This window comes from Brassica napus, chromosome C5, assembly GCF_020379485.1.
Source record: "Brassica napus cultivar Da-Ae chromosome C5, Da-Ae, whole genome shotgun sequence".
Taxonomy (NCBI): domain Eukaryota; kingdom Viridiplantae; phylum Streptophyta; class Magnoliopsida; order Brassicales; family Brassicaceae; genus Brassica; species Brassica napus.
In genome coordinates, this window is record NC_063448.1 from 13,171,871 (window position 1) to 13,185,007 (window position 13,137).

Below are 13,137 nucleotides of genomic sequence, written 5' to 3' on the forward strand. Positions count from 1 at the left end.
TTCATTGGAGAGTCGATCAACAATATGCATGAACAATGGCTTGTTCATTCTAAATCGTCGTCGGAAAAGATTTTGAGAGTATGTTGGAGTTTCACTCAAATAATCATTCCATAAACGGAGATCGCCTTCTTCACGATTTTTTTCGATATAAGCTCTTTTTTTTCCTTCTCTTCCTTTCTTCTCCATGATCACCAATGGAAAAAATCTCGAATGTTTGCTCAAATTGTTGATCAAAATGATGATCAAAATATTGATCAAAATGTTGATCAAAAGATTCGTCATCTACTCCCTCAAAAGTGTTAAAAGAAAAAGATGCCATATATGTGATAAGAAAGTAGAATGTGAATAAAAGGAGAAAATTTCACTTTGTTTTAAACTTCTGAACTTGCGAGAAAGGAGAGAAAGAAACGAACTTGTTTTGTATAAAGGAGAGAAGAATGACTTTGTTTTAATTGTAACTTGGTTGATGAGATAAATTGTGCAAAGGAGAGAAGAAAGAAACACATATATAGACGATTACATGATTGTAACTTGTTTGATGAGGTAAATTGTACACAACACCGCAAGACCACAACACTACATGTCCGTGACATGAACAAGACAGAACACCACAAGACCACAACACTATAAAACATGTGACTCATGACGACAGAAGACCATAAAACTACAACGACACAAAGGGCCCGCACACAAAACTACAAAACATGTGACATATGACCAGAAGACACACAATACATGCCCGTGAGACAAGACTACAAGCGTACAAAACATGTGATTTCCCTCTTGACCACAACGACACAGAGAGCCTGCACACCTTGTCCGTGATTTCACCTTGTTGATGGAAAGACTAAGCCTGCACAATCATACAAAATATACATAGAGTTAACAAGTGAGAAGAAGCTCAATTTAACAATAACAAGAACATTAACTTCATTAAAATTAAGGGAACAAGAAACACAGACTTAACACAAGATCAACAAACAAAAGCAACTTAGACAAAACACTTAGAGCAAATTAAACAGCTACACTTAGAGCAAAGTACACAGCTACACTTAGAGCAAACTAATCAGACAACAACTCAGTTATGAGCTTCTTCTTCAGAGCCTCTTCATACTCAGCAAGCGGATCTTTTTTAGCAAATAGACTCTCAAGTAGTTTCATCTTGGACAGCCTTTCTTTGAAAGCCAGATCCTGCTTCTTGATGCTCCACATACTCTCAAACTCTGCCACCTCTTTCCCTTCTACAAGCGGCTTCTTACCACGAGTTTTTGAAGCCTTCACACCCAGGGGCCGGTTGGTGACATGATCATCTTCACCAGTATCGGTTAAATTTGCTTGAGAACTTGCTGAGTGTGAACCGTCCTCACACTTCCTCCTTTTTAAGCTTCCTTCAGTTTTTGAAGTTGAAAGATCACACCACTTTTGGTCATTGCGCAGTTCCTTCCAACAATGTTCAAGAGTGAATTTCTTATGACGGTTGTTAAAGAAGATTTCGTGGGCGAGTTTGAGAATATCATTCTCATTTTGCCCACTACTTTTGCCTCTGGTTGTAGTTTCATAGGCTCCACAGAACTTGCATACTTGGTCGTTGATCCTATGCCAACGTTTCTTACAATGAGCCGCTTCCCTTCTATCAGAGGCAGCAATCTTAGGACTGGCCGAAAAGTATGTTGCAATTCGTTTCCAGAATGCAACAGACCGTTGCTCATTCCCAACAACGGGATCTTTGCTCGTGTTTAACCACGAGCTGATAAGCACGATATCATCCGATGGCGTCCACGTCCTTCTTTCCTTGCGCTCTAGAGGAGTGTCTTCTTCCAAGTTTGTAACGTCGTTAGCTTCACTGCCGAATAGAGGAATACCAGAAGAGTCTAAACCTAAGCTACTATCTTGTTGACTTTGAAGAAGATCAACAAAATTTCGATATGGATTGTCATCCATATCTGAAAGGGTACAAAGAAGAGAGAAGGACAAGAAGCTCAGGAGAAGGAAGAGAAGAACAGAAGAAAGAAGAGCAGAGCCGCGTTTAATTCATTACAAGAATGAGAAGATGAAGATGTGTTTAATTGACGTTATAAACAACCATAAAACATTTATCACAAAGACATGACATATATCTAAAACATTTATCACAAAGCAACCTATTCAACTTGACATATAGCTGCAACATTCATCACAAAGCAATTTAATACCTACACAACCTTTATCTAACGCTAAAGGCTCCTAACCAGATCATTTATTACCGAGATTCAACCAATATCTACCACTAATCAATTCAACAGATCAAAGCGAAAAGTATTACATGTTTTGCTCTTCTCTGCGTTGCTCTCTCTTCTCGTCATTATGTTTGAGGAACCTTGGTAATGTACATGCTCCATCCACGATTTGAAACAATGAAAAACAGAAACAAATCAAATACAATCACAACATTTATATCTTAAATTGATCAAGCCACATAACCAGACAATACTAAACACTGAAACGAGCAATACACATGAACATCTCATTACACATGATCATCTCATTATCGACCAATACACATGAACATCTCATTACACATGAACATCTCATTAGACATGATCATTATACGTCTACAATACAGTAAAGGAAACAATATTTGTAGAGAAACTAGAAGACCAAACGATCAATACACATGAAATGCAAATTGATACACAAACGATCAAGACAGTAAAGGAAACAATCAAGTCTCATAATCAAATCTCATAATCCGTAACACAAATCGTATACAGAACATAAAAGATCCATCTGTCACACGAACAGTAAGACCACAGTCCTTCACATGCAAAACCATCTCGATTTGACTAAGCCAATTGAAGGATTCAAACAACCAAAAAAAATTAACAGACCTTTACCTTCGATTCGACCGAGCCCGGCAATTTCCTTCGATTCGACCGAGGAGAGCAACCGGTTCCTTTGAGGAGAGCAACCGGTTTCGTTTCTTCACTTTGTCGAGGACAGGAACCAGCGATTCTCTTCACTTCGTCGATGAGCTTTTGAAGCCTTTCTTCGATTTGGTTCGCCGTGGAGAAGACGCGGTGATTTTCTCTCCCCCTTCATCGATGAGAGAACACGACGATGAAAGCGTCGAAATGAAGCGACTTTTCTCGATCCCTCGTTTTCTCCTCCGAAAACGTTCTCCATGTGACTCGTGTCCCAGAAGGAACGGTTCTTCTGGCCCTTAAATTAGAGACGTAGCTTAAGTAAATAAGCCTTTTCTTTTTTTTCTTTAATTGCCTAATTTTCTAAAAACCTAACTTAAGCTACCGCGTTAAACATGGTCTAAGAGCATCTCTATTAATGGGACGGAGGGCAGTATCTTTGAGTATTAAAATATTAGAAAAAAGTAAAACATTAATGAGAAAGAAAGACACAAGTTCTAAAAAGATAAATTATAGAACCCTAGTGACATTTTCTCCGCATGCCTATTTTTTTATTTGTTTATTTTTTCTTTTCTGTTTTAAAATAAGTGTAAAATAAAATATTTATATATAACAAAATTTAAGCAACCTGTCAGAGGTTTTAACCAATAATATTGCTCTAAGAGCATCATTAACCCTATAACCTCATTTGGGTTTTTAATGACTTTTTTAATAATAAAAGTTAGTTAAGCACTTTAGTTAAGAAACACCTAGTTTTTGTGTTCCATTGGGAGTTTCTTAATCAAGGGTTCTTGAAAAAAAAAAACCATAAGTGATACCGTTAACAACATCTCTCAAATAATCACTCTACACACACAAAGGCATATTACTTGGAACACACCTTTTATTTATAGTACCAGAGTGAAACTTTACTTTCCCCTTTTTAAGATCTTCCAAGTACTGCCAACAAACATGACGTTTAGAAATCTAGTGAATCGAGACTACAGAGTAAACGCGATTGTTCTGTATACATATACTTACTAAGTTTAAGGTAACATATTACATATATAGATGAAAAAGCCAGGGAATCAAACGGTATCTCGTCTAGTGCGAAAAGACGGCACTCCAATGACTCCGGACCAGGCGCAAAATCAAGATTCTTAAGTCTTGCCAAGAAGATAACATACGTCTGCTCCAAAAAACAAGCAGCCATTATAAGTAAAAGTGATATGAAGAGGGAAGAGAAGGATAACACTAGGAATGTTTTGCACTTTACTTGGCCAATAAGAGGAATATCAAATTGAGCAAAAGGTGAGATCACTTCCACAGTGGCTCCTGCTTCTTCCCAAGTCTCCCTCATTGCTCCTTCCGCAGCTGACTCTCCAACCTCTAGATAACCAGCAGGAAGAGTCCTGTGTACTCATAAAAATCCAATCTTTTACTCATGTAAACAAACAACACAACCACACGAAGGCTTTGTATATGGACTTACCATAGTTCAAGAGGCCTCCAACTGCATCTACGTCCACTTTTTTGTCCGCTAAGTGCTGGTGTTATTTTCAGTTTTTGGATACATGATCGCATAGATGACAGAATGTGGAATGCACCGGAAACATCCAGGCCATGATCCAAGCTATTCAATGTGGTCACAAGCTAATCTTTCCGCTCATAATATGGATCAATGGCTTCACAAGTACTACCTTTTTAAAAAAAATATGTTAAAAAGGAGATATTGAACTTGCATAAATTGTTTGAATTGTATTGACTATACTATCTACTATCAACCAGAGAGAAAAAGTGCCAGTAGCTAGGGTTTTGACTGAAATTGTAATCCCCTAATCCGAAACCATATTATTTGACTATATGACCTTTAGACTTTGCATATAATTTTTTTTTTCAATTGAGCTAAGCACATTTGGTTGAATGAACAAGTTTATTTTTTTTTTATATAATTGGTTTTTTTTCCACGGTACTCAGACTGTATGAAAACGAGCTGGTGTTCATGCAGGCAGTTGAAACAAAAGCTAAGATGGATATTTGTCTCTGTAAATATAATATGGATCTGAAAGTATCATATATTAAGGAATTGCATAGAATATAGTGAGAAAAATAAATGTAAGTCTTAGAACGACATTAGAGTCTCTATTTGATTGGAATAAACAGCCAAGGTACGTAAAATGTCGTTGTCTCCAATTCCATTACGGCGCCTAAACTGGTCATCCGCAAGTCCTTCAACTACCACTCTCCTGTAGACGTTTCTGTTCAGATCATAATATAGAGTCCGAACTGGATTCACCAATTCTAATGGTACATAGATCAACCCACCGGCATCATCCTCTTAGATCTAAACAGGCATGCGAAATTGGATCATAGCGAGGAAAAGGTAGATGAATTTCTTTATACGACCACTCGTGTTTCTCCGCGTCCTCCAAAATCCATATTTCAATATCATCAACTTTTGTAACATCATTATCTTTTGAAGAAACACAAGCTAACTTCCCTTGGTAAAGTAAGGGAAAATCTTAGGAACACTAAGGGGGTGTATTGAATTAAGTGTTTTAGGAGATTTTAGAGTGTTTTAATTTTGATGAGATTTTGGTGAGTTTTGAAGTTGTTTGAGTGATTTTAATAAAGTTTAAAAATAAAAATAAAGTTTATAGATGATTTGGTAAGATATTTTCTAAAGTTTTTAGAATTGTCTAGGTGATTTAACTGAAATGTTAATATTTAACACGATAGACTCTAGGCATTGAGTCCAATGTCCGTGCAAGTTCCACAATATACGTCACATGAGAAACCATTTGAAATTAAACAGTGTGAATTGAGCAACTAAAACTGGAAAAATAAAATGCTTAGGGAAGTAAAAGTACGTGGCCACCAAGATCAGAATCCTGACTAAGCTCCATGTTTTCACCACGTATCAAACCATGAAGACTATAAGACAATATCAGAACAGCTACAACTTAAAACTCACACCTATAGAACACCATTACTTCCATTAAAAGTAGCATCTTATACATTATGACAGTCATCTATACTCTTGAGTGGGATTTGTTGTGTTGGTTTTGGCTCTGGTGTCATATATTTTGTTTATATACAACTCGGCATGCCTTTAACGTTCAAACTAGTAAAGATTTGCATCTTAACAAAGTGAGTGGTCAGGTCCGAGTTATGACTGTTGGCAATGGCATGATTTTTGCTGGTACAAGTGTAAGTATTTTAGTTTCCTCTCGCTTTCTACTTGTGCTAGTTCTCTGCTTCTTTGTTGATTCTAAAGTAAATTACTTTTCTGCAGCCCGGTAGATTATATGTCAGTAAAGCAACTGACACCGAGTCTGATCCTTTCACATATCTCACATCTCTGGAGGGATGCCATAGCGGTGAAGTCACATGATTCATTGTTGGAGGTCAGCGACTACACTCTGGGTCTGTTGATAAAACAATTAAGGTGTGGGATCTGAATACAATGGAATTACAATGACTATTAGGCAACATACCGACACGATCACCTCCCTCCTGTGTTGGGATCAGTATCTCATATAGTCATATCGTCATCGTTGGATGAAACCATCAAAATCTGGGTTTATTTTGAAAATGGCAGCATTGTTATTGAACTGAATATGCCACAATCGACGACGAGGCTACTTTGAGTCCGTGAGAGGATGGAACCAGGCTGGCGACTAACCTCATAGAGCATGAGGGATTGAGTATCAGCGAAGTAGAGATAAGAAAAGCTGAAATCTTCGGATTAGGCTCGTTGGTGGCGCTTTGAACAGAAGGAAGAGGTGGCTCGGTGTGGAGGGGAGAGCAAGAGGTGGGGTTGATGAGGTGAAGAGAGTGGTGGCTAGGTGAGGAGGAGAGAGGAGGAGGTGATGTGGAGAAGAGACTGGTGGCTGGGTAAGGAAGAACATCAAAACCAGAGCAAGTCTCGACTTTTATGTGTGTATACATATTTTCAGAATGTATTATTTATTTATTTAAAATCTCTTCAAATACCATCGATGGTGATGTTATTTTACAAGAAGGATTTTTAACCAAAAATGAATGTCCACTTTCTGGTCAGCTAAGTGCGGGTGTGATCTTCAGTTTTTGGAAAAATGGACAGAAGGTGGACTGCACCGGAAACATTTAGGCCATGATCCAAGCTATTCAATGCGGTCACAACCTAATCTTTCCGTTTATATTATGGATCAATGGCTTCACAACTACCTTATGATACAAGTGAAGTCTATCTATACCTACCGAGTTTCAGGGCTTGGGGTTCGGCAAACCTTGTCGATAACAAAGATGACGCCTTAAAGACCCATTCGATTAACTTGTTAAACCAGAGGACAATCGGAGGTACTTTCTTTGACATATATTTCAATTTCTCTGCTGGTTCTTGATAAAGTTATATAATACCCTTGCCCCTGATAGGAGCAGGAACTTGACAGGTTTTTACCCTTCTCGGACGGATATCAACAAAGCTTTTATGAAAAAGGTTCCTCATTGACATTGTAATGGATTCTCCTGATGTTTTAAAGCATGAACTTCAGTGCACAACATCAGATTCATTCACTGGGTTCATCAAAGGTATGGAATTCGACATCTATAAAGGAACTAAGCCTGTTGTATACCCAGAAAAGTAATACTATACGGTAAAGAAATAACAAAGCTTACAGTGAAGAAAGAGGAGTTTTAAGTGCTGGTGGCGGTGATAAAGAGTTAGTAGAATTGTCAGTCCAGTTCTTGTCACCCCAGTGCCAAAGCATACTCTCCCAGTAGCAGAAGTCTTCATAACAAGTCTCTAGTCGCTTGTCTTTGATCTTAATCTTCCAATGTCCATCTGTGTAGTTTCCTTTCTCAGCTTGCATCCTGTCCCATTCCAGTTGCGCCTTCTGTTTCGATCTCAGCAGACAGAATTTCTGCAAGTTCTCAGGCATGGCGTCGTGCACTCTCCACCAGGTTTTGTGAGCTACATCGCTTGCAAACTCCTGCAGAATGTCGACATTCCAGTTGCAGTCATAGTCTCTGAAGCATAACCAAGGTTTGTTACCAAGGTAATGGAGGACGTAGAGAATAGGAGGGTCGGTTCCAAAGAGACGCGTCTTCATCTGCTTTATCTCAGGCTCATCACCTTCCCAGAAATGCTTCAGAAAGTTCATGTGTTTCGGGATCCGATGCCACCACGTGTAGACTTCGTTAAGGTATCCTTGGTCTCCTCCATTGTACGACACGATCTCATTGATGTGATCCATAAGCAGCTGGAATGTGGAGTTTGATGGCTCAACCACCATCACACCGGAGTTGAAGAGGGTGGCGTTGTTTCCGGTGGCAGATATCTCAGGCATCTCAAAGAGGAAGTCAATGTTCCTGAGGATAAGCATATCAGCATCAATGAAGATGATCTTGTCGTACTCAGTCAATTGCCAAAGACGAAACTTGCTGTAGTTCCATTCGTTATATGCTTCTGCTTCAGCTTTCGGATTCCGTATCCTTTGAATAGAATAAATCTTCCATCCAGCCGCAGCCAGGCCACTTCTATGGTGCTCAGTTATCGAGTCATCAACAAGTATCACCAGGTCTCGCGTAGAGCCAGCCATGCGAATGCTCTGTGCTGCTGTTATGGCTCCACACACATAAAAATTAGCAGAGTGCAATATAGTGGCATATGCTTCTCTCTTTGCACTTGCTGAGTAGAAAGTATCTGCATGAAGAATAATGCCAGGTCAGGACCTTTTGTATCTCTGGCGATGTTAAACAAGCCAGGCCGAATGTTAAATGAACATTTTCAGAGTAATGCTTCCAGAAAAGGAATAGAAAACTGATACTGACCTTTAGCTTTAAGAGGAACTGTAAGTTCACAGGAACCAATAGGCAGCTGCACCTTTTGCCTCAGCTGGTGAAGGTTGGGCTTGAAGAGCCATAGGTTCCCTTGACGGGAAACAAGCTCCTTTCCAATAAAAAGATTAGGAATGGGAAAGCAATCAGTAATAAAAAGCACATGCACATCGTGAAGGCCTTTAGAGGATGCAGCCACCCGAGCTGCTGCAAGTTGCAAGTGCAGTCTAACAACATCCCTCGACCACTTTCCTGCTTTGTTGCACGGAAGCTTGACGACAACAAGATCAAGCCGAGGCTTGCCAGGAACTTGAATCCAAGGAAGGGAAGGGCAAGTGGGGACTTCGAACTGCTCCTCTTCATCGATCCATTCAGGGTATAAAGATTCCCAAGTTATGTTACTTTTCATATGTCCCAGGTGAAGTGCAACATGGTCACAGTCAGGTATCAGATCCTTCCACTGAGCAATCTCATCATCGTTAAGATTTATAAAGCCAACCCCTTGATACCCGCTCTTCCCAGTCAGCTTCTCCACAACGTCTGACATATGGTCCCAGTTTATCTCAGCTGAAGATACATAGCGAGGATCAAGAGCACTTGACTCCATCATCCATCTGTTGACGAAAGTAGAAATTAAGAAAGCCTCATCAATCAACAGAAAACAAGCACAAGTGTGCAGGGAACAGGAGATACCTAGAGTTATTATTGGAGGGATGATCAGCGATGTGTACTGCTGGTGAACGGTAGAGAGTATACACGGTTCCGAGGACAATGAGAATCAACACAACTTTCAGCGTAGAGAATTTGCCAGTCCAGTTTCTATACTGAAAGGAGCCGTGTAATCCTCCCTTGTCGAGATCTTTAGCATCTCGATTTCTCAGCGATCTCCTCTTGCTCGTCTCATCGCTATCAACACGAAGCAAGTGTAGGGATGAGTAAGCAATTAATACTATAATCGAAATTCAAGTCATAAAAAGTCAACTTGCTACGGATAACTCAAAATCACATCGAGCATAATAGTTAAGCAACATCAGATACAAGAGTCAGATCCCGATGATCCAAGCGAAGAATGTTAACAGAAAGCGTGGACACAAATTGACAAAATGGACTAGTATAGTGATCCGATACCGTCAAATCCACCAACTACGGAAGCTTTAGCTAGCTAAACTAGTCAAGAGAATGATCGAAAGACGGAAGAAGAAGAAGAAGAAAGTGGCGGAGACTTACGTTTGACTTGATAGTCGGTGCCTCGGCTCAACGGGACTAGGGGAAGGAAGCCTCATACTCTGGGATCGATCAATCGGAGCTAGTAGCTCCTGCAGCAGGATGAACGAATAGCTTCAGATACTCTTCTTCCCTGTATGATTCCCGAGAAAACTTCCCCCAGAAAATTAGAGAGCTAGAGAGAGAGTTTATAACCAAATCAAATAATTTCGTTTGTTAATGTAATGCGCTGTGTTCTTTACAATTTGACGCTTCTTTTGTTTGTTTGCTTGGTTAGTTTAGTAAATAATACTACTAGTAGTAATAAAATAATCAAAATGTATCCAATTATAATGGCAGAAATTTTGTGATCCACCTACCATTCATTCAATGTAGAGCAATGGTTGCAAACGTTTTCGTTTTGGAGAAGACTCGAAAGAGCAAAGTTTCTGCTTTGTGTTTCCATGTCCAGGAATGCATACTTTCATAACAATAATAAATGACTTACTAGGCCTGTTCAAGATCCATCTAGCTGAAGATGCAAATCTATCTTCGTTTTGTGCATTATAATGCTACCTTCATCTTAAAAACTCATCCACCAAATGAAGGTGAGTTTTGATGGTGCATCTGGATGCAGATGCATCTATTTCAATCCAAAATGATAAATGACAAAAATGACATTTTAAAATCAAAATATTATTTTCAAACCCTAAATTCTATTTTTTTGCATATACATTTTCCTGCTATAACCAAAAAATGCATTTTCTCGCAAAAACTGGAAAACACAATTTTCCGCCAAAACCGCAAGATGCATCTAGTTCAATTTCCATAAAAAACACATTTTTTCGTTCAAACCAGTAAAACCGCACTTTTGACCAAAACCGAAAAATCGCATTTTCCTGTCAAAACAAAAAAAAAACGTATTTTCCCGCCAAAACCCAAAAAACGCATTTTCCCGCCAAACTCAAAAAAACATTTTCCAGCCAAAACCGCAAAAAGCATTTTCTCGCCAAAACCGGAAAACACAATTTCCTCGCCAAAACCGGAAAAACGCAATTTTTCCGCCAAAACCGAAAAATGCATTTTCCCGCCAAAACTGGAAAACACAATTTTCCCGCCAAAATTGGAAAACGGAATTTTCCCGCCAAAACCGGAAAACATAATTTTTTCGCCAAAACCGGAAAAACGTATTTTTCCGCCAAAACTAGAAAACACATTTTCTCGCCAAAATTGGAAAAAACGCATTTTCCCGCCAAAATTGGAAAAATGTATTTTCCCACCCAGGACCGGAAAAATGTATTTTATCGTCGAAACCGCAAAAATGTTTTTTCCGCCAAAATCGCAAAAAAACCTTTCCCGCCAAAATCGCGAAAAAAACTTTTCCCGCTAAAATCGTGAAAAAAAACTTTTCCCGCCAAAACCGCAAAACACATTTTTCTCGTCCAAACCGCAAAACATATTTTTCCGTCAAACCCATAAAAACGTAATTTTTCCACCAAAACAACAAAATGCACTTTTTCGCCAAAAACACATTTTTTCTCAAAAACCGCAAAAATATTTTCTGCCAAAACCGTAAAAATGCTGTTTTTCCGCCGAAACGTAAAAAATTATATTTTAATCATTTTATTAACAAGTCCACCTAGATGTAGATGGAAGTTAAAAAATGAAAAAGCAAACGAACATAGTTGCATTCAAGTAATTTATCTGGATGTATGGACGAAATGAAGAAACGAACAACACCCAGATGGAGCATCTGGATGCATCTTCCAGATGCACAAACCAACGGGTCCCTAATCAACTATAAATCATTACATGATGGAGCACTGTTACAAGTCTTGTATTGTTTCTTGTTTAAAATAAAAAAGTTTAGACTAACATTTTATTCTAAATTTATTTTTCCAACTATAGAAGGTAACATTTTATTGTGTCGGACCTCAGTCTTCCGTGTCTGATTAATTTCTAATAACGTTACCCTTTAGACCTAAACTAAATCTCGTCCGCACGGGTATTTGCTTTTGTAAATGTTTAAAATTAAATACATACATTATTGTACTAATTAAATTAGAAAAGACTAATTAATTAAATATAACTGAGTTATTTTTATTATTCTAAAAATTTAAACGATTTTGATTAATTTAATTTTCAATAAACTAATAAATTAATCTGATAATTTAATCTATTTTATAGTTTTTATGGATTGCAAAATTAAATTTTTGATTTTGATTTAAATTAAATGAAGGGTTGCATATCTTCTAAATTTATTAGGTAGCTAAATATTAGGCAATTTCGTAATAATTTTTATGGAAATTGTTATTTATAAGTTCAATGGCATTGGATAGTAATTATGGAGGAAAACTTAGAGTTAAAATTTATTTGTACACCAGTTTTAATAGTTTAGATTTTCCTCTTGGGAAAAAAAAAAAAAAAAGCTAAGTGTTATGATTTCATAACCAAAATAAGTTATGGATCTGATATCACAGAGTCACCATAAGAATAAATTGAAATACAGTAGTGTGAATTAACATGATAGGTGATGAATGTGGTAGAGAAGATGACTACTAATCTTTACACTTCTTGCGTGGATGCTATTTATTGTTCAGAAGAAGATGGTTCTTCGTCTTCAACAACAGGTTTGCCTCTCTCTCTAAGTTTAGCCATGGATGCCTTCATTGCTTCTTTACGCTTCTTGCTCGCCAGTACCTTCGCCTGAACTCCACTCACTGTCGGATCATTCTTCTCCTTAGGTGGTGGTGGAGGTGGCCTTCTTGCTGCTGCCATTGCCTCCTCTTTACCGTTCAGAGCGTTCCAACTCCATAGCGCACCACATAACCCAACCACAATCGCCCTGCATAGACATTTCATGTAATAACATTAATTTCACACTCTATTATCAAATATAAACTATTACAGTTCATAAAAATAACCACTTTATCTAATTGGTTTTAATATAAAATGACAAACATAGACAATTACCTGCGGTTAATTTGTGGAACTTGAAGGATGATGTGGGGAGTCTGCGACGGTGATCGCGGTGATGGAGAGGAGAGGCTGCCGGTGTGAGCAGCCGGTAAAAGAGGAGAGAGTGATTGTGTCATAGCTATTTCAAGAATGGTAAAAGCAAGTGATGTAACACAAAATTGGTAGGCACTAATAAAAGATAGAGTGAGATAGTGTTGTTGCATTTGCAATTTATAACTGCCTCCTCATTGGTTGGATATGGATAAGACATCAAAAT

General features: G+C 38.3%; 3 protein-coding genes across 3 annotated transcripts; all 3 read right to left on the reverse strand.

The window, feature by feature from the left end:
• Window positions 1-1,062: 1,062 nt before the first annotated feature.
• LOC106418052 (glutathione S-transferase T3-like) lies at window positions 1,063-1,941 on the reverse strand. The gene has a single exon (XM_022701985.2). The coding sequence runs from the start codon at window positions 1,939-1,941 to the stop codon at window positions 1,063-1,065; it is 879 nt and encodes a 292-aa protein (XP_022557706.2).
• A 5,405-nt stretch (window positions 1,942-7,346) lies between these two features.
• LOC106347361 (putative UDP-glucuronate:xylan alpha-glucuronosyltransferase 3) lies at window positions 7,347-12,325 on the reverse strand. The gene is made up of 4 exons (XM_048756788.1): window positions 9,927-12,325; window positions 9,393-9,605; window positions 8,694-9,313; window positions 7,347-8,565 (listed from the first exon to the last, which is right to left on the reverse strand). The coding sequence occupies exons 1-4, from the start codon at window positions 9,980-9,982 to the stop codon at window positions 7,535-7,537; spliced, it is 1,920 nt and encodes a 639-aa protein (XP_048612745.1). The 5' UTR covers window positions 9,983-12,325; the 3' UTR covers window positions 7,347-7,534.
• Window positions 12,323-13,099, reverse strand: LOC111205422. The gene is made up of 2 exons (XM_022701214.2): window positions 12,876-13,099; window positions 12,323-12,747 (listed from the first exon to the last, which is right to left on the reverse strand). The coding sequence occupies exons 1-2, from the start codon at window positions 13,082-13,084 to the stop codon at window positions 12,492-12,494; spliced, it is 465 nt and encodes a 154-aa protein (XP_022556935.2). The 5' UTR covers window positions 13,085-13,099; the 3' UTR covers window positions 12,323-12,491.
• Window positions 13,100-13,137: the final 38 nt, after the last annotated feature.